This window comes from Bombus vosnesenskii, unplaced genomic scaffold (genome assembly GCF_011952255.1).
Source record: "Bombus vosnesenskii isolate JDL3184/JDL3185 unplaced genomic scaffold, Bvos_JDL3184-5_v1.1 scf7180000013605, whole genome shotgun sequence".
Lineage (NCBI taxonomy): Eukaryota > Metazoa > Arthropoda > Insecta > Hymenoptera > Apidae > Bombus > Bombus vosnesenskii.
The window spans coordinates 681382-704364 of record NW_022883144.1 but is presented as its reverse complement, the minus strand read 5'-3'; the positions used below and the strand labels follow the sequence as shown (position 1 = coordinate 704364).

Sequence of the window (22983 nt, the reverse complement as noted above, 5' to 3'; positions counted from 1 at the left end):
GTAATTGACTAACCTGTAATTTTCCCTTTGCGTTAATTATGTCGTTGTTCATATTGTTGCTTTAAAGATTAGATAGCCATATGGATGATACCTAATATACCCAATCTCGTATCAATTTCAATCATCGCAGAAGAAGATATAAAAAAGGTACTGTTACGTTACTAAATGTATTAAAAAGATTTTTCGAAAATATATTCGATCAAATTTCAAAAGGTTATTTCATTAATAAAAGTCACTTTCCTTTTAAGCTTTTAAATATTAGATCCTTCTCATGTGAGATGCAATAAGCACTTTAGACATCGTAGTGAATTTAAAAGATAATAGCTGTATTACTGTATAAAGCAAGATTATTACGAGGATTAAGAAGAAGAATTCATGCTTTCTTATTTAAAAGCCAGACGTAATACGTGAGATTTAAAGAAGTATAAGCTACTTAGTATCCCCGAAGAAAATAAGATTTAAATACCGACAATGGACCAATGCTGCACCAACGATTATAATAATCCATGTCTTTCTATATTATTATGTCTACTTTTTGAAATTTACATAACTCCAATAATTACGATTTTATAGAGCTCGATACACACAACCTTTTTTAAGGGATTTGAAAGAAACGTATTAGAATCTGTGGGATTCGATAGGTATGTAGAATCCGAGACTCTTAGAACTTGATACCTTTATATTTGGATCAATAAGAGCCGAGACAAATACTACAGCAACTGAAAGAATCGATAACAAAGAATTCGGAATCGTGACACTTGGCAAGAAATATTTTTGGTCTTTCAGCTTCATCGCTGTGGCTATTTCTGTTGAAAAACAATCGTATAATAGAACTGTACGAGATATGTACTAAATGCAGTTATGCTAATAGCATTCTCCTCTGTGATCGTATATAATTTAAGTAAATATTATTTAAGTAAACATACATGAAATAATTTTGCTCATCTCTCTTCATTTACAAGCGGCTGTGTTTGACATTTTATCTTTTATATATAAATAAAATGAGACAAGCACGATATCTTTAAATTAACCTTTTTTGTTATATATAATATTTCGCATGTCAAGGCAGACGTGAAAATTATCGTCATGATCATAGATGAATAATTACACACGTTGAAGAAGCGAACTGGAATATTTTCGAACCTTTGGAACAGAGCACAGCGTATTAATAAGAACGCGATTAAAATTCGAAGAACCGCAAGTACGTGAAGATGATCATTTTCACTATGAGATTATGCAGTTTTCTTCGAATCACACAATCATCTGGAACTGTCAATCTCGTTTTAGAGCATATTTTAGACTGACCTAGGATGTAGAAGATTTCTCACCCTAACTCAGAAGTTGTATTATTGTTCGCAGTTGAAATGTAGGCCTGATTGGTTTATAACGTAGAAGAACCATCTTCTGTTGACAGGATCTTAAAAATAGAACACGTTTATTTTTATTGACCGCAATGTTCGTGTCTACAAATCTGTCATGTAGATTTACGGATCGAAGGAGGAGAAAGCAGAGCACGTTTCTTGTTCCTGCGTCAAGCCATCTTTCCAGCCACGAACAGTACTCGCCTCAACACAGCCCCAAATTCTAAAGTTTCACCGTGCTGGCCCCGAGGCTACAGTAGCCGTCTCGGATTAGTTTTCGATCCTGAAAATTCAACTATCTACTGTAACTCTTAAACCACGAGATTTACGTCTGAGTATTAGAAAGATGAGGTGTTAGGATACTTCGACGTATTTTGATTTGGAAATTTGATTCCAGCTGTATGGATCCAAGAGAAGAACGATGTTAGACACAAAATGAATTGTCTTGTGAAACGTTTTGTAAAACGCACAGGATACATAAGATGTGATCCATCAAATGACAGATTTGAGGAAGCCTATTACAGCTATCGTAATTGTAACCAAGTCGTTTATGGGCCAAAGATTACTTCACTTTTACTCCACTTCTTGAAATTTGTGATATTGTAACGTCAAAGCACTTGGCTATTTATGCTATATAATTTCATCAATTTTCCATATTTTCTGTTTTGTGCAGTTAACCGGTTTGTTAACCGTTTGAGTCTCAAGCAGCGCGATCGCACTGTTTAGATTTTGTGTCGAAAAGTCCCAGTACATTTAAACGCTACGGACGACTGACGGTATTTTGTATTTCATTGTTATCTTCTCAATAATTTTTATTGAACAAAACTCGAAATATTTAGAAACTGATAGTACGGATATATAATAATATAGATGTGTCATAAAAATAACAAATATGACGAGCGCTATTGCGCTGTTTGTTTCTCTTCGCAATCGATTTAGGACATCGACAGGATTTTTCGACCCTGTTTTTTCAGAGACCCCTGGCACTCAAACGGTTAAATAAGCGTCTGAACTGTCTAAAGTCACCTAATTACCTAAGGTAACTATTTGAAGATTGTAACTACCCAAAATCATCTAAAGTTTGACCAGTTACTAATGACTTCCGTGTTTCAGGAATGCGAAACGAGTCTGAGGCGAACTCGATGACTCTAGAATTAGGATAATTTGATTTCAAGATCCTCGTCTTACGATCAGAATCGGGGCGGTTTGAAGCTACTCTCATGAATTCAGCGTCACGCGAGAAGATTCCAAATAGACCGAGGTAGGGCTCATGTTTGTTCATGTATCACAATATCAAGATATATCGCGACTGGTTTCGAGACATCGGTGTTACGAATGCTATTTGTTAACTGTTCTCCGGTGATTTGCAGAATTCTCTGCTGCTGTAGAATGCATTTCGTTCTCCGAAAGACAATTTGTATGATCAAGTTTTATATTGCGCGTGTATTTCAAAAATGCCACAACTCTGTCCAACGTTTCAGTTCTGTTAGAAGAACATCAAAATCGTCAAAGGAGTATTTCAAGGGTTAAGAATGAACGTAATTACAAGAATAATATTTGATGGTTCTTACTTAGACTGTATTCTTCTTGTCAACATTATATTTTATAAGATAAATAATTTTTTTGCAAGTCTAAAAATATTTTCCCGTTTTTCCTGAAAAATTCGTTTGTACTGTACCAGTTCTGAAATACATATACGACACGCTACACATTTAAGTACTGTCTGTGCTCGATTTTGTGAGTATCTTTAGTTATTCTTTAGCGTTACTTGCTTATTTTTATACTTGCTATACTTTTCAAGCGTCGCTTGCGGATTTCTTCTATAAAGCTGCATTCACGATTTCGCAATAATGTTCCATAATTTTTTGAACTTGATATGATTTTAGATCATTACAGTCGGACCCTGCATGAAACTCTGATAGCTATAATAGAGCTACACGAACTTGTCATGATATGTTTCATGTATCGTATCAATGTGTTTCGTATCGTATTTCATGTATTTATCGCGATTCATTCTGTGCCTAATGAACCTAACACACAATTTATGTCGCGCTTATTTATTTTTACTACATTATAGATTGCCCCCCCCCCTATATAATTAAATCAAATTAAGTTAGTCGTTTTAGTCGAATGTTTCATATTTGATGTTATTGCTTTCGTAGTCTGGTGACTAAACATTTTGGTTGCAAATATGCATTAAGCTTTGAATCTGAAGTATTATGTGTCTGTTATTGGATTCTAATCCATTTCGATAATACAGATATTAAAATAGATAGCAAAATTTTGATATTTTATACCAAAGAATACTGTAATTTTGGTATTAAATTTTCAAAGTCTTTACTACTTGTTTGATATGATATCAGTTTTATTAATATGCAATTCTAAGGTTGTTGAGCGTGATCGATAATTGTTGACTCAATTCCGTTGGCGGAACACTCAACCTTGGAACGTTAAATTAACAATTTACAGGGTCGAAAGTAACTAACAAAAGAAAAGGGACGCGAAGTGTTATTGAATTTGCTTTGTCTCTTGTATTCAGAATATCTAATTACCAACTACGAGAGATTTGATATTGTGTACAAAGAGCGAAGATTTATTTCAGAGAATAAAGAGATACATTCAAAATAGATAAAACGCTAAAACGTGCAGACTAAACTAAATAATATTACGTTATTTCTTCCATTTGCCATTATTCAGTAATAAATATGAGTAAATACAATTTTTTCGATCAATTAAATTAATTATTGTTTTAAAGAGATCTTTTGCTATTTACACATTCTTAAAAATTTCTACGCGCGTTCGAAAGAAAGTATTTAGCAATGTGTGAACGATTTAACATGTATCGAAGTCTAAATTAATCGTATTTGCAGCGTAACGTGACAATACTTACGACATTGTTTTTGCGGCGGGAGGCTTCGCCTCCTCCTGCCGCTCGCAGTTTTTGTCCCTATGATTATCGGTGTTTCCCAAGAAGTTTCTCACTAATTTCCCCGAGTAAAAATAGTTGAGCAAATCTCTGCTTCACGATATCACTTTAAAACGAATATTCTCACTGATAAAAAATATATCGCCAATATCACACATATATATAGCCAATGGTGTCCTGTTTTATATCGATCCCATTTATCTCGTCTTAATATCGCCGTAGAGATCGAACGCGCTTCTTAATTCACGTTATTCCTCTGTTATATTTATCGTATTAATTATTTTCTAATACCGTGCTCATCGATCTACAAAACAATCGAAAATACAATATATATGCGTAATTACTCTAATTGCACGGCGGCCGATCCATTGATTTATTGTCGGACACATTCGAGATTCGGTGTGCTATTTAAGAAACCGCGCTCGCGTTCGTGGCCCTCATTTTTATTGACCTCTCGCCGATATACTCGCCGAAATAATTTTTCATCGTTATGCACCGGTTATGTAATATCTCAAGATGATCAGCCGCTCGATTCTCTCGAATTTTATCCATCGTCATTATCAATCATCGATTATTCCTTTGACTTAAGCGATCACTTTTTCATCCGATCTGTGAAATGATCCACCTGTTTCGCTCGCGAATCGCTCTCTCGTGCGGCACACTGTTAACCTATTTACTCCGACAACTTAATCGATGATTGCACGATCACTCGACCGCGCACCGTGTTTCCGTGATCGATTGAAAATTACACGTCCGCGCTCGCACAACCGTCGCCCTCGTTAAATTGATTTACAGACGCGAAACGACTAATTTTCGCAACGTAAACGATTCTACCGAAACGATTTACAACGCGGCAAACTTCCGTTTGCCGATTCTTCTTTCGAGGAAGAAGGAAGATGCTGCCGGACACTGTTGGACACGCGACGATAGTGTCGTTTGCAGTCGCGTGACCGCCTCGATTAAGAGATCGTCGGTAATAATGTGGACGAGTTGGCAGGTCGAATTGTGTCGATAGAGTGCGAGTCGAGCGAGTCCACTGGTCTGGGGGGCAGCATCTCGTGCGTTTTCATTCGTAGACGTGTCTCGCGCGGAACGACGATGTATTTTACTCGTTGTTCCAGGTTGTCGTCAAGCAATCACCGACCAACACGTACCGCTTCTCGTCGAGCGGATTATCGCGAGCCGCGATCGCGCGGAATATTTGCACCGTTCTATCACGAAACGAAAGAATAAGCTGAAAAACGGAGTAGCACAGGCAGCATCACGAGAGCACGAGGATAAGCTGTTCGGTGGACGACGATGTCGACCCCTGGACGATCGAAACTACCGACAGAGTCACTCTGACAATGCGCATGCGAGCCAGGCTTCGCGCCAATTTCTTTCCGTCACATTGCCTCTAGAGTCTTTGCTCGTTCGTCACTATGTTATAGTCGTTCTTGGATTTACGAATATTACCACTTAATAGTTTAGGCTCTTATCTATAATCTTATCTATAATTTTATATATATGACGATAGAGAACATTTTACGTCATAACGCAAGCTTTGTTAAACCTATTTTGTTCTTTAGATCATTGTCGATTCAATCGTATTTTTCTACCGTTAAAATTTTTCTTCAATTAATAGGGAAAATACGAAAAAATCATTATCGATATCCCGATTTCTCGTTTTATTTGCAGGCTACATTTTTTTTTTTTTTAAATCACGGAGAACCTATTTGCTTGGCGAAATAAAGAATACGATTGGGACGTAAAATTTTGAGCACCGGTGAGGAATTCAAGAGTTACGATCACTGTTATAATCGTCGACTATCGAGGGCGCTTTTCCATGAATATAAAGACGCGTTGTCTAAACTAATAAAACTGCTGTAAAACTTGCATTTCAGTTATTGAAGTGCACGAGGTTGCTAGTTACATTTCTTTGTGTTTTTATGGTATTTGGTATTTATGGTATTTTCGTGACGTGTTCAATCTCAATAATACGAAAGAAAATAAACTTTTCGCAACTTTATTGTCGTCCGGTTTCTGGAAAGGTTCTCAAGGATGTTCTTAATCTTCTGTCATTTACGTTTACGTTGTCACGATGTATGAGAGATGTTGAGAAAACATAAACATTAGTCGTGAATAAACTTTGTATGCGAGTGACGTGGAACGTAATATATATGCAGAATTGTATACAAAGTAATAACAATTACATGCAAACTTTGTATGCTTTTATATCTAATACAATGGTTGCAAGCAGTAAATGTGAACTATTATTGCGTATGGAACACAATTACTTCTTAATTATGTTAAATTCTTAAATATTGTTGATTCTAAAACTTCAAATTTTACATTGGCAATATAAAAATATACATGTATCAAATATGTCAAATTTTTGTATAAAATGTAATAACAGATAACGTTCTTTATTAAGGCTTTAATTCCTTAAAATCGCTTTAAGTATAAGTAATCTTTTAAAAAATAGTTCTCGATGATATTTGTCAGGAAATATGTAGCATGAAATATTTTTCAAAGAATTTTGCGTAATTCTTTAATTCTCGAATTATGTAAAATAACGTTACCAAAAGGAAGAACAGCGTTACCTCTTAGTTTGGAGGGCTTTAATATATTGAAGAATAATTTGATTTTAATTTTTAATAATTCTCATGCAAACAGTTTGTAATTTTTTTAAAAATTCGCTCAGTAGTGTCTCGCTTCCGACGAAATAGTATTCCAAAACTGGGTTTCCATTATTCGCTCATATCTTACGGTTAAAGGAAGGAAGGATGCTGTAAAAGAGGAAGACCTATTTATCATACGACGAGGCCCAGCCGATCGAAACTGCCTTCCGGTAAAGCCACTCTCTCAATGGGCATGCGCATTAAACAATCACGCAAGAATTTATGTTAAACAATAAAGTCGTATCGATTCAGCTGTTTCTTCTATTTTTAATACCTCGCCTCTCGAGGGTGGATTTTCTTGCGTTCACCCTTTTAAATTATGTAACATTTACAAAATTGCTGATATAAAATCGCAAAATACATGTAAAAATACAGATTTTAAAGCAAAAGAGGAAGTTTCGTAAAATGTTCATACTTCAAGCGAAATAATATTTTTCATATTTATAGAGCTATATTTATGCAATTGTATGTATAATATTGCGCGGAACGTTGCGATAAATCGCAATTATAAAATTGCAAAATTGATGCACAAATACGAATATCTTCAATAGGTATTTTTAATATTTGCAGAATTGTTATAAATTTATACAAAGCGCGCGTTGCGATGAATATTTAGTAATCGTTCTACGTTTAGTTTTTTCATACTTTTAGCTGTTATTAATGGGTAATTCGCGTTAGTACCTTCCTATGGCCTTTTGTAGAAAAAAGAAAGAAACGTAGAGGAAAAGTGTCATTGGACTATGCGAAAGAAGAGGTCATTTATCACCGAGCAATAGGGTTTGTGTGTTTAGAACTACTCCTTAGTTATCTGGATCTGGACTTCACATCAATCGTTGCCAACAAAGTGGATGAAAAATGAATGTTTCCCTTCTAAGGACAGTTCAGTTATTATGGATGTGCTGAAAACATAGATGCTTTTTATTTTCAAGGGGGAAATATGTAATTAATAAAATAATACAATGTTTGTAGACTTTTTGAATAATCACGCAGCTTTATGAATTTATTTCTTCAAAGTTTTAAATACCTTTAAATTACGTATTATTCTCTTCTTGCTGCTCACTTTTTATTTTCATACACATCATGATTTTTAATATTACAGAATTTCCAGAATTTGTTGGTAACAGTTGCATGATTCGGTGATTTAAGCCTTAATTTAAAATTAAGCCTTATTTTAAAATTAATATGAAAATGTACAAATATACAAAATTAAAGTAAAATAATTATTCTTTTACATAGTAGAAAAACAAATATTCTATAGTTCTCGATAATAATCACTTCTGGTTATTTTGGAAGAACAAACTTGTACTCGGGAGATTAACTCGTCTCAGGTGGTCGCAGTTTACCTCTCTTAACCATTGTCATGATATATTTTTAGTTTGATTGTATGATTTGAAATTTACCAAGGTCGATCCCGAATGGACGTGATTGCAAAGTCGATAGAAAATTTCATGCACGCTTCTAACGTGACTATCTACACTCGCTCAGGAATCCTATTTTCCCACAGCGTTACCTTTCCTTTCGTAAATCATATTCGCGGTAAGTTCATTACCTTCCCGGACAGAGACGAATTGCATTTGAGAAACGTGGCGAGAGAGTCAAATGGGAATAAATACGCTCCTTCTGATTTTCGAAAGGAGATTTGACGGCGATGTCTTGAAAATGAAAGATTCAAGCTTGAGACGGAGGTTTGCTGACGAAGAATTGAGATTTAAAGAAGAGAGATGAAAATAAAAAATACAATTTTGTAGAAAAATATTTTATACGGAAGTATGAAAAGAAACAGTTTACAAACAGTCAAATGGATATAGATACGCTTCCTCTGATCTTCGGAAATAGATTGGACGGTGAAGTTTTGAAAATGAAATATTCAGACTTCGGATTTCAGAATGAAAAATTGATATTTTGCGAAGAGAATCGGAAATAAGAAATAAAGAAGATTTCATACGGCAGAACGATGAGAAAAAGATCCACATTTGAACGTTGGAAATGTATGGAAAGTTTACGTAAGAAATAAATTTCTTTAAAGGCAGAAATTTGGAAATAATAGATTTGCATTGCATGCAAATTTGAAAATAAATGGTTTACATATCGAAAGTTTTCGAAAGAAATTATAGGATTATTTTGAAGGAATGAATCGAGCGTGTAGAACATTTTGTATAAGACAAATATATTATAGCTTTAATTAGAGAGAAATCATTTATAATACTGACGATTCAATTCACAATATGATTACAGTATTAACGTTCATATTAAATACATTCGATAACATTGCTTTGCTACTGCTTAATGTTACATGTGGAAATAATTATTACGTATCTACGACTAGAACAGAATTTACGTCAAAATTGTATACAATAATATTTATTTATAATCTATCGTTATATTAAAATTATCGTAAAATTATTACACATTTCTCATAAATTACCTACGCTGTAGATCTAGAAAAAATTATGTTTCATTTAGTTGTTGTGAAATATGAAAAATTTGTGCTAGAAAGTTCGTGTATTTATAAATTAACGGCAGAGGAAGTGCCGTGCACCAGTGGATGACATTTTAAATTCTATAAAGAGCAAAGTAGCATTTATCCCTGTCATTTATTATTATTATCAGTAAATTTATAATATACTTATTCCTTTTTTTATACTATAAATATAACATCAAAAAGATCGGACGATTTTAAAATATCTTTTAGTGTTATAAAAAGATATATTTCTTTGTAATATTTGAAATATTCGAAATATTCAAAACACTATTTTTTTGGTATATCGCTGAGTACATCTTTTTATATTCAATAAACAAATTGATAACTTTAAACAATTCACAAATTGTAATTATATATTTTCACAAGAACTTTTAACAGATTTCAACAAATGTGATAATTTGAAGATGCAATGTTTAAAACTAAATAACAGCTACTATATGTATATCTCAAAAGAATTGCTATATCAGAAATAATTTGCAACATAAGAGATAATAAATTCATTGTATTACTCATAGTATTAATGTGCCTATTTACACGTCAATAAAATTATTTTATTTTCATAAATTTACTTCAGAAAATGAAGATGCAAATTTTAATTATCGTTTGACACGGACAGTATATTTTTTATGTTTGTACAAAAATTCGTTTGTACCATACAGAATTATACTAGCAATAAGTAACTTTTGTTTCTTGCATCGTTATCGTTTGTCAGTAAAATATACTCTCGCAGTTACATTACAGTATATTGTACAAGATTATTATCAGCGTAATATTTCCCGTTCGATGTCTTTCTTAGGCATTGAGTGCAACTTAAGACTAATTTGATCATTGCTTATAGGTATTATGTTTTAGTTTCCATCTTAAAATTACGTACTAACATTGGTAAAAAATATGTTTTTTTTTAATATTTTCCTTCTTGCATCTTCATTGATCAGGAATTAATCCTTTTGAAATACCAAACAAGATTGTAAATATGTTCACCCACTTTAAAAGGAAAGATAAAGTTACTAAACAGAAATTACATAAATACATATATATATGTATTATATTTACGTTATATAAAAATACCAAAAACTCGCGTTAATTTCTCAAAATTTTATATTCTTCATTTTTCTTAGCTGAGCGAATTATTCTTTCAGGCGTAAATTTTTTAACAATCTTTGTTTTTCTTTATTAAAATTTGAATGATGTGTATTGTTAAGGCACTGTACAAATTGTAAGAATTTAAAAATTAGAAAATGCTTATTAAAATGTAGTGTAATTAAAATCATATTAGATGTTAGTTTAAGAAATAGAAGAATTAATGATGACCAATGGTATAAATAATTATTACATTCTATGTATATATATATTTCGCGTATTCTCGTTCTTCTTCAATTTTTTCTTTCATTTGAATTCCATCAAATAATATTTTCTAGTCTTCTAATTAGAACGTTGGAACAATGCGATCAAGTATTTCGTATTTCTCTCGTGGCCGAGTTCCTTTTCTATTACTTTCGATCAATATATATGTAATATTATTGGATGATAATTATTATAGCTGCGCTTTATATTTATCTTATATACTATGAATATCTTTCGTATTTAAACAATTTTCGTTTTCCACGAGAACATAAATAAGTATGGCTGATATACGATTACGAGGCATCGGGTTTCCCTAACACCTGAAAATTGAGTAGAGACGAAGGATACTCTTTACTGAAGTTTATAATCCTACATTGTCGTTTAGTCACAGTTTCCAGCTGAATTCATCTATACGAAAATCCGATAGAAAATAGTACTCTAAAAGACGGAGAACAAGACTCTTGCCTGATAATTTTAATAATCCATTTTCTCCAACATCCCAGTTTCTACGTTCCATCATAAAATAGATAATCTCGTGCGTTCACTTCAGTTGCACCAACACCATGAAGTAGGTGACCATAGCTCCCAGCACCTGAAGAATTAGTTGTTTTTATTTAATGAAACCTTACAACCAAAATATTCGACCGAATTTAAACTGAACTCAAACCTTTTCAGAAGTTAAAATTGTCAAAGTTAGTTGAAACTGAATTTTACTGCGAGGTTCTTACTTCGAATTAAAATGTATAGTTCAACGTGGACGAGTGACAAAATTGATGTCGGGAGAAATTTAAGTAAAGTTGATATTTATATTACCGAGGCAAAGAGATCCAAAGAGACGGTGAAGAACTTCGCCCCTGAAATCGACATCGCTTTTTGGCACTGCTGGCAGACGATTTGCACGAAAGTTTTGGCCTCTTCTGATCCATCGTACCAATGACAAGAGTAAGCGGCTTCCATCACTGATGAACTCTGTGTATAATACAAAAAATGTAGGTAGATGCGAAATATGGCTTTTCTTAATATCGACTAGATTGTTGATATTTATGTATATTCATACTTCACGACACTAAAGGAACGAAACTTATAGAGAGATTCGTTTCGTCGTGTAAATATCACAACAGTGGTATTTCACTGTGCACAATTTGTATCTTCGTATATCGTAAACATCTTTTACTTTTCTATATATTGAAATTTCACGTAAATGCATAAACGTCCGCAATCTATTGATAATTCATTAAAACTTGATTTACGATATTTTAGAATCACGGTATCGAATGGAAATCATTTGGAAAATAAAATAAAGGGAAATATAATAAATATACGATATACGAATACGAACAATGTTTAATTTGCTCGTAATTAGAATTATTTCGAAATGTACGACCTACGCAGAAATATGATCGAACTCGTAACATACGTATCATGAGAATGATTTGATATTTTTTATTAATTTTAATATATGTATGTGTCTCGAAAATTCTAGAATCGTAAATTCCATATTCGTATTACGTGATACGAACGATTCCACGTAAATTTGTTATTATTCTTCGTAAAAGTACGTTGGAAACTCGAGAAATCGGGACTTGATTAAAATTTGCATCGTTTTGTGCTGGGATACATAGTCGATTAATATTTATACGGATAATTATATGTACCTCTTCGATGAGACGGTTTCCAAATATGCACAGCATGAAGACCTGCCCTAGGGAGTATAACAAGTAACCTATTACCGAAGCTGCGTATGTATCCACTGCGTTTATCTGAAAGATAAATCAAAGTTTTATCTCTTTTATTATTGGAAATGGAGGCAGGTTCGCTGAATATCTTTTCCTCTTTTTATAAATAGACTCCTCTAATTTTACGCTATATTTTATTGTATTTTATATTTACGCTATTTATGCTGTTTTATGCGGAGAAAAGTTAAAAGTATTTCCGTTAAACTCTTCATATTACCTTTGTTGCTTGGTAGGCAAGTAAAGTTAATGTGATGGTGGTAATTAACATATGTAACAGCAGAGCAACACCATAAGCGTCTCCAATTGCGGTTACGAGTCTAGAAAATAATAACAATGTTAAAGTAATTTGAATAATAAACAGATCTATCCATTTGCATCATAAATATAAAATTGTCATTTCCTTCTATAACGATACGGAATTTTCCATAATAATATACAATATAATTTTTTGTAATAACTTCTACCTTCCAAAAAGCAGGGAATTTATTTCTAAGTTTTTGAATATCCAATTACATAATATTATTAAAATTATTAACTACATAAATATACCGTAAACGTAATGTAGATGTTAAATTCCGCCAAATAATAAACTGTATTAATTGCCAAATTTGTTTAAATGAACTTTGCATTATTATCATTTTTATATTACATTTCAGTGTTTGTTTGCATACATTGTACGCTTGTAGTCCTCGTTAAATGCTAAAAGAGCTAAGACCCTTGAAATGTACCAAACCCAATCTGTTCGTAAGCCCGTGACTACCATACAACAAAGTTTTAATTCGACCTAGTTCACTGGATGAATGCATTTAACCAGTTGGTTAGAGTTTATGATTGGACAACTTGTCCCTCTCTCTCTCTCTCGCGCTCTTTTTCTCTTTCGTCTTTTTTATCATTCTTCCTTTTTTTCCTTTCTCCTTGATTCCACATCTCCCCTTTGCTGTTTAAATAATGCATTTCACCAACGTATCGTCAAGTTAGCTGTATCCAAGTTGAATGATCAATACTTTCAAGTGCTTTAAAGGGGAAGAATAAGGTGTTTGACGGTTCTTCGATTCGTATATTTCTTATTGGATTCATTCTTTCTCGTATTTGTTTCTTAGCTTGTCCATTTTCCGTCTACTTTATATTTATCCGTGCTCATTTACTTTCATCAAAACTTCTATCAAACTTGAAATTGACGAAGAAACGATTCTTTCCTTTTTGCATTGTTTTACTTGATTTCCTTGGAAATTTCCAATTTAACGGAGAAATCCTTCATCCACCCTTAATTTCTTTCCACGAAGAATCCTTTAATCTTCCGCTTAAGTACCTTACCTGTCACTTTCTTACAATTATTTATACCGCCTTGCTGTCCGAAGGAAAGTTCTTTGAAAAAAATGAAAAACAAGATCCTTTCTACTTTAGTGTAGTTATCTATCCCCTATGGTATTCGATGTCTCCGTTTCTTTAACCTAATATTAATATGAATTATTATAAGACATATATATTATTATTATAAGACATACTTTCTGCCTTTTATAGGGGAAACAACTTTCAAATTTAATATAAATATTGTCTTTAATAAAACTTTTATAAAATACTGTCAACTAGCTTTCTATTGTTTAAACTGTTTCCTTTTTTTATTTTATTTGATTTAGAAATTGAAAGTATACTGCTTAATCTATTCTTGAATATTTTAGCATTAAACATTAACATTAAATTTAGCGTTAAGTTTATTTAATTTAACATTAAAAATCTTAGTCTGTACAAAACTTCTTAGATTTATTTTTAAAAAGTAAGATATCTTTTTTATGTGGCATCTTTTCGCCCAAACCTACGAATTTTACATGAAATGATAAGTCATGTAAAAATAGACTTATTATATCTTTCTCGCGTGACCTTAATATTCCTTTCATTATAAATTTCACTAAAAATGTTTCCATGCTGCAGAAGCGAAAAAGTCCACTTCCGCTTCGCTTTAAAAAGTCCCTGAAAAAGGCAACCAACAAGCAAAATCGCTTTCGAGCATTAACGTATAAAAGGGACAGTAATTGATCAGGCTAATGCATCGAAATATCAGACGTAGGCAACAGGTTTTCGTGTATTTTTCTGTAACAAAGCAGAGCAAGGATTCGCGTGGCGGTCGAAGGGCAAACATCGAACACATTCTGCATTCTGTGCACCGTCGAGCAACGAAACGTGTACACACACGTGTCAGACACGTATACTGGTGCACACGTGAACGCGACCAACGTACAACCCCTGAATTGTCCAATAAATTGTCCAGTCCGCTTGCTACGTCCCCAGTTGCGGTCAATATCGCGCTCTCTTAGAATAAATACTTCACCACCGTGGGAATACACGCATCCCCTCTGTTTCTGTACCGTCGAACAACCTATATACATAGAACGTAGTTCCGTTCCTTCGTCTTCTTTGAAAATTTTCTTGGATGCGGCGCGACCGTCGTTTTACGTTTCTTCTTCGTTTTCAAAGTTCGCCGCATACTAAGAACCCGGAAACACGTTTCCTTCTTGTACGCGATATTTTTTCTGGGTTTTGACTGGCAATTCGAAGCTTCTTGTAATTAATTAAGACTCTTGTTCCTTGATTTCGCAGATTCGTTATTTATTATTTTAACACTATTATTTGAACTCCCAAAATTTGACTAATTTGTATAATTTTTTTAAAGAATTTTAGAAATTTACGGCGGCGCTTTTTTTGAGATTTTATTTACTTTTTATGGACAGACACCTATTTTTCTCCTTTCATATTTCTTCGTGTTCCCTTCAATTTGATCTTTTTGGCATATGCTTCGTTCTTTAGTCGTCAATAGTTCTATCTATTCAGATGGATCTCTTCAATCTTTTTGCTAACTCTTTACTTATTTTGTTTTCGACCATTTGGAAGTCGTTTGATTCAAAACATATAGAACATATCGTCAAAACATATAGAAATAATAACTGTGAAAATATATATGAAAATATGATCAAAATAGAAAGTTGTAGTAACAAAGAATATAATAAAGGAAAAGAGAAAAACGTTTGTTGAAAGAAGACACTACCACTGAATTTCAATGAATTTCAAACTACCACTGAAAATAATAAATAAAATAATAAAGCGTATGTCCCATAAAGTGCTGCATGTCTGATGGGGTAAGATCATGCAAATTAAAATGGATAATTCATCGTAAAAAATAATTTCCAGTTCATTTTTCATTATACGTTAAATATGCAAGATATCATTTTTCTTCGTAAAAGAGTCTCAAGTTTTAGAATTCAGTACAAAAAGTAGGAAAATTTATATAAAAATTTATCTTCGTAATAAGTCACGACGTTAAAAAAATTACGAGTTTAAGCAATGTGATCAAATTTAGTTGGCCACTAAAACTTCTTCACACGTCAAATTAACCGAATGGAAGAAATTATCCGGCTGTTGAAGAGCGAATTGTTCTACAGAACATTCGAATTATACGTTCGATTAACTATATAATTTTATTGTCGTACGAAACTAACGCAATGCGAACATTGCTTGAATTTCGATCCTTTTTTGCCTCATACCTTTTTCCAAATTAAAATCGAAACGTATACATTCTACTGAATTTCAAAAGCAATAGGAAACACTTTTATTAAAAAGTACACCTTTGTTTGCCGATGAATAAACGCGTTCCATGTATAACGAGTGTATTTGTTTCCAGCTAAGATTGCTCCAGTCAATATAAAACCTCGAGTAAACAGAATATTGATTTTACATTCGCACATACAACTGGGGGAAAATTTCTTTGCCTTTTCTGAATTATTCACTGAGGGTAGAGTAGATGCGAAACATACGTTTGAAAATTCCGAACCTGGACGTACGCTAATTCAAATTCGAAATAGATAGAATTTTTCAACAATGCGTTTCTTTTTTAATTTTTCTTTTTATATTTCTCTCTGCTAATTTTTTTTATTTTAAAAAATAATAAAATTTCTTTTTTAATTTTCTAACGCAAAACTCATGTACATACTATTTCAAAAATATCTCCCTTTTTATCTTCTGCCTGACTTCTCGATTTACTGAAAACGCTATTGTTTTAATATAATTTATTGTAGATTTGATTGAACATAATACATTTCAACCGTGTACGTATTTCAGTTTTTCTTGTCCATGAATGGCTAATAACTGTTTTTAATATTTAATTTAGAACTCGTTCAAAAATCAGTCAAAATTCTAAATTCTATTATAAATTATATTTATTCAACAGCTTTGTCTCATTGCCTTTTTATTTCAGTACAAGTTCCCATCAAAATTTAACAAGTAATGGTAATTTATTCCGAAACTTTCGGTCAATTAGGATTACGCTATGCAATTTAATTCTTCCCATTGTCGTTGAATAAGTAATGCAATTCCAAACATTATGCGAAGAGTCTTCGTTAATTTGAAATCACTTCCTTAATTAAAAAGCTGCCTCCATAAAGTCTACGTAAAGAATTTTTCATCGTTCGTCCTTTACGAACTTTAAACAAAGATTTTCACTGCATATTTCGATAATAAATGAATTTGAACGTTACAGGAACCTAAAACTCGTCCCATAGAAACATCTAGAACTATTTTATTCTTACTGAATCGCTTTTGTTAAAAAATTCCAAGGAATTTCAAACGGAATAAACCTTCTAATTCTTTTTTTTAATGTTGATTAAACGTTGAGCTATTTTCATCGCTTTTTACGAGAAACGGTTTAATGGAAAAATTTAGCAAGCTGACACCGGTTGAAAAGTGTAGATGGTAACGAAATCGCGCGAATTTACTTATTCACCTGGCACGGGGATTATTATCCTAATGGAAGTCTCTCATTGTTAGGATCGCGAATGTGAAAGGTTCTCTCATTGTCGACGTAGATTACGTTTCCGTGTAGAAACGAAGTCGAGATGAGAATCGAAATGGGAAACTGGGTTATACCGGAGTAGTCAAGACGTTGACGAACTTTGAAATTGCGACGTGCTGCAATTTAACTTCACCGTGGAAATTTTATTTTCAACCGCCAGAAATGGGTCTATTGTTTCGGAATTTACCATTGTCAATGATTGTAGATTATTTCTCGATGACAAACTCCCTTTTCCCCGTATAACAGAATTTGATGATAATAAAAATACGATTTCTAATAAATGGGAAAATTATTTCCTATGGCTAAAGAAATTCATAATTCTTATACGTGTAAAGTTACAATTAATTGTTACTTTGGAAGTTCCCAGTTAAATCATCGAATTCTAAACTGTGTGGTCCAATCTTCACAAAATATCTGTTCTTCGTTAGAGCTTTTTCGTAGTCTTTGTTACACGAACGATCCTTGCGATCAGCGATTAAATATTGTGGATTATGTGGCGTTTCCAGAGAATATGTTGTTTATTATAACATGGATTGAAGACTAGTTTTAATTCTTTTCGCGTATATTTTCGGCAAAATACGAAAGGGCAACGATTATTATATAAACTATATGTAAATTCCATCAGTATTATGTATATATGTGATTTAAAAAAAGTCACATATATAACGAAATTTTATTACAAAACAAGTAAAATAAATACGACACCTATAAATAATACATATGAACATAAAGATGATAAAAATCAAATATACTCTGCAAAGCATTACACGCCGAAGAAAATATGATGTACTTACCTTACAATATGTTTATGCCTCTCAACCCAGTATTTGATGGCACTGCGGACTAGCATTTCTTGTTTCTTTGTCAATCCATTTGGTCCCACACCCCCGTTGAAAGTCATTCCAGCAGTTGGTCGAAAGGTGGCCGTAAAATCTGTTCTGTTGCTGTATATTCCCCGAAGATCCATGTCTAACATATTCTCGCCCGGTGCTGTTGGCGTGGTAGGTGGTAGTGGGTCATGATCTCTCGGCTGTTCTGCACTGCCAGACTGAATAGCAAACAAATGTACATTAGAAGCTGCGATCGGGACACGAGCCTCTCAAAAATCAAATTAATCAGCTCCAGTTTTTACGAATCTTTAAGTTTCATTGTACAAATATTTACATTATATAAATTTGACAACAAAAATTATATGGATAATAAAAAATTCTATTTAACGTAAGTAGAGATTATGTCATATTTGATAGATGAAATTTTAGCTTACTTTAAACAGTTCTCCGCTGTTTGGCACGACAGTGTCCAGCGTGGCACTGAATTCCATCAAAGGCTTCATAATGTTCTTCAGATGTTGAATTTGTTCGCAAGCAAAGAGGAGCCACGAGCAAAAGAGTACATCCAGAAGATTTGCGTCTGCCATGCAAAACACCAGCCAGTAAAATTGGAATATCAACGTCAAGATGTGAGCCATCCCGTGGCTGGCATTGTACGGGTACCAAGAACGCAACATCAATCTTGGTATCTGGACGAAAGAATATGTTTGCAATTAACATTTTGAAATTAATCTTCTCTTCTTTCGAATTAAATTTTTCTGCTGTATATGGGGGTCGTTAATAGCCATGTTAATTTACAAGAAGATAGAGGTAAACGTAGGCCATCGTAGATTAAATGAAACATTTTAACATTGTCATTTTTTATCACCTATTTGAATCACTAACACCCACACTATACGAATTACTAATCTTTAATGTTATTTATCGTTTATCATTTTTGCAAACGCCAAAGCAAACGATCGTTGAAAAAATTCGAGAACGTTACTATACCAATTTTCTTACTTTCTTAACAAAGAAATAAATAGCGCTATATTAAAGTAAACAAATAATTATGATACCTCGACGTAGGTGGTCTCATTCGTGATAGGATCGATAACTTTCTTCACGGAGTCACCGATGAACGTAATGCTGGTCCAAGAAATGGCCGACAGCATCGTGGTTGCTAAGACAGCCAGCAAGAGTATTCTCATCTTCCTCACGGCCACCTGATGGTAACGTGCGTTGCTCTCGGCGAACAGGGGATGGCTATTCGGATTGTTCCAAATGCCAAGGGTTCTGTAGAATAGTTTGCTCCTAACTGCGAAGTAAACGACCTTGATCACGCTGTGCGTGAAGAACAGCATCGTGATTGTGTTTGCCGTAAGATCGTCCACGTCCTCCTTCTCAAAGAATAAGTTTATACCGCAGAACCCAAACTGCATCAGCATCAGGACCAGGTGCACCTTTTGGTAACATGGTTTTGATTAATTTCTTTTTATTTGGATTTTCTGCTTTTTCTTCTTTTTCTCTATTTTTCTCAATCTTTTTCTATTATTTTAAGCTTCTTCTCGAATACAGATTTCTTTATAGCGATTTGATAATACAACGATTAGAGGCGTATAAATTACTAATTAGATGTATATAAAATAGTTATCTGTAAATGATTTTGTTAAGTTAATGTGATTTTACGTACAATAGCGAAGATTCTGTGTATATTTTTCGTAGAATTGTCGGCATAATAATTGAACATGAAGTGCCCAGTAGCTTTCATCAGTCTTATGTTGGGCATCAAGTCCGCGACTAGCCCCTGTTGCTTGAATTTCATCATCTGAAGCAAAAAGTTTGGAAGAACTTAATTATATTCCGTCGAAAGTATATTATATGGAAAGAATTATTTCTAGTATACTTTGTATAGCATACTTTGTTAAATTCAATTGCATTGGATCTCAAATTCTAATTCATTATTTCCATCTTACTTGACTATATTAAATCATGGTGCTGACTTTTTAAAATATTTAAACATAATATTTTAGAAACATTTTGTTTCAAAGGAAAACGACATATTCTAAAAGAATTATAAAAATTAAATTGAATTTATTTGTTATGTGGTAATCATCACATCTTTATTACTTAAAATTGTAGATGAGACACGTATAAAAATTAAGTTATGAGAGACTATGTAAATTCATATGAAGTAAATTGATTGGGAAGTTATGTTCTATAATATTCTAAACATTTGTCATTGTAGACATTAGGGTAAAGTCAATGCAGGTACTCTAGGTCTTCATTACTTCCGTTCGTTGTTTAAAGGTTATCGAGTACTAAATTTGTAATAGATATTCATTCAAACTTTTTCATACACTCCTAAAAGTTTTATCCAATCATATGTATTAAGTCGTCCGCGAAGTTTCTTTCATTTTATAAGGAAATCATGGATACACAACATTTTGCTTTTTATATTATTTTATCGAATTACGTATGATGCATTTTGTTCTATTAAGATAAAAATCGCAACGTTTGATAGATTAGGTTTCATGTTTGTATAAAGATGCATCGTTGTAAAAGACGTGTCTGTAAAAGAAAGACACTTTTCGGATAACCTAATATATCGCGCAGATAATGACATTAACGAGACGTATTTCTTTGTTTATTTTTTCAACATAAACGTAAAGCGATGAACATGATAATTCACATTAATTGCGTATTATATTTAATGTTCGTATAATGAGTATACGCAAGACTTGTAAGTACGTATAGTTTAATAGTTGATGAGTATGGTGGTTTGTACCCTTGAGGCATTATTCATGGGCGCGTTTGCGCGTTTAATTTCACATCTGTCATCGTATTGATGATAACTTTCGTGGTCTGTTACGGAGTTATAGCCTATAATAGAAGCGCAAAGTTTGTGACTCTTCTTTGAATACTAAAAGGATAGAACAAGCAAATGATAAAAATTCTATATTGTTATATGTTTCCAAATTATATTCCAAAAAATATTCAGTCTGTCTAAAAAAATTACACGTATTCAACTATAAAAACGCCAATAAACTACGTCCAACTTCCAAAACTTTCCACATTTGTTAACTACAATTCTAATAAGCATTTTAATATTTTACTCGATTGCAAATCTACGCTACTTCCAATATTGGTTAAGTTTGTTTTATATAGAATACCTTTTTCTGTGCCTGTGGATATAAATTGTTTAAAGACACGTTGATCGAAGAGAATTTTTTATCTTTGCAATTTTATTCGACGTTTCTGCTTGTGTATTTTAAAGGAAGAAAGTGTAATGAAAATTTTGAAGAAACTTGTAACGATTTCGAAGCAAAGAATCGTGTAAAAAGCCTGTTACAAAGTTTGAATGATGTGATCATTTTGTAAAAATTTCGAACATCAGTATCAGTATCAATAATATAGATAAGTATCAAATATGCTAATATTCCTACGTTCTTTTTTTAAATTAGATAAATAACATTAAACATAAGTTTGGATAATTTGCAAGGAGTTTCATTTGTTGGAAATTCGCTGCGAATATAGCGAAACGCCTATAAACAATATTTCATGAGATCCATCTCTCAACAAGTTGTAAAAAAGTTTACCTCACAACTACGGTAGCCATAAATGACTATGTTTCGTAATGCCAATAACTTTCCTAAAACCACGCGCAGATTCACCGTAAACTGCATAAACCACAAATAATACGATTTCGAAAATACATGCAAACAACAGCAAGTTTCATCGATTCTTGCTCATAAACGATTTTAAATATTTTACTGTTATACATAAAACGGGCAGTTGCCTTAAGACATTAATTTCATGATATTGTTGCACGATTTCAAAGATTGTCAGTAATTTTGGAACTTTGAGCTTCATAATAAAATTACTTTACTAATTCCTTAGAAAATCTATTTCGACGTTCGAAATATTGTTACGTAATTTTTTATGAAGATAGCTAAAATGCATCGATATTATCAGAATCTTTAAAGCATCCTTGAACTCGATCCCAGGCAATGGTTGTACTAAGAACATCGAATGCCGGATCAAGCATTAAAGTTACCCAATATCGTCCCTTATTTTTTACACGAGCAAGTTTGTTCTTCGAAAAACTAACAAATATCTAAAAAAATCTTCAATCAAATTTAATTCTTAGTCCATTTAATTCAATAATAGAACTAATGAATATTTTAGTAAATCTAAATCAAATCACATCTCCATTCAGTTCCATGACATCATCACGATAGCGAGAACATCAAATCACAGAACTAACATCAATCATACAACCACCCTCCATCAAGAATATTTAGAAACCTTCATATTATATCTGGACCCGATGACATCGATTTCACGATGGAGCTAACAAATGTTTCGAAAAATCTCGATCAAATCACTTCTCGATTCGATCCTTTTATATCATCACGATAGCAAGAACATTAAATCACAGAACTAACATCGGTTCTACAATTTCCAGCCACCTTTTTCTATCAAAGATACTCGGAAACCTTTACACCACATCTCGATTCATCGACGAAAACGAAAAATACTTTTTCGCCAAAAACATCGATTCACAAATCGATGTTTAACTTTCAGATGTTCTCTCACCTTGAGGCGGGTACGTTGTTACGCGATTCAAATCCACGATGAAAACGCGAACTCCTCGCGAGTTCGCCGAGAGAAACGCGGTGCGTGCAGCCGGGGGGCACACGTTTATCGACGAAAACTGACACACGAACAGCACGATGGATCGTCACTGCTCGGCAAGCCAGGGGTTCCTCTTCGTTTTTTCTTTTCTTCCCACCCCCTGGATATCCGCCACCTGTCGTACCGA

General features: G+C 33.1%; 1 protein-coding gene and 1 long non-coding RNA gene across 2 annotated transcripts; both read right to left on the bottom strand.

The window, feature by feature from the left end:
• Positions 1-1196: 1196 nt before the first annotated feature.
• Positions 1197-5844, bottom strand: LOC117238728. The gene is made up of 3 exons (XR_004494257.1): positions 4252-5844; positions 1329-1644; positions 1197-1269 (listed from the first exon to the last, which is right to left on the bottom strand). It is a non-coding gene; the product is annotated as an uncharacterized LOC117238728 (long non-coding RNA).
• Positions 5845-10780: 4936 nt separating this feature from the next.
• LOC117238752 (odorant receptor coreceptor) lies at positions 10781-22913 on the bottom strand. The gene is made up of 9 exons (XM_033503921.1): positions 22758-22913; positions 19852-19986; positions 19238-19621; positions 18614-18868; positions 18144-18397; positions 12727-12826; positions 12429-12533; positions 11587-11742; positions 10781-11365 (listed from the first exon to the last, which is right to left on the bottom strand). Exons 2-9 carry the CDS (start codon positions 19984-19986, stop codon positions 11315-11317), a joined length of 1440 nt encoding a protein of 479 aa, XP_033359812.1. The 5' UTR covers positions 22758-22913; the 3' UTR covers positions 10781-11314.
• Positions 22914-22983: the final 70 nt, after the last annotated feature.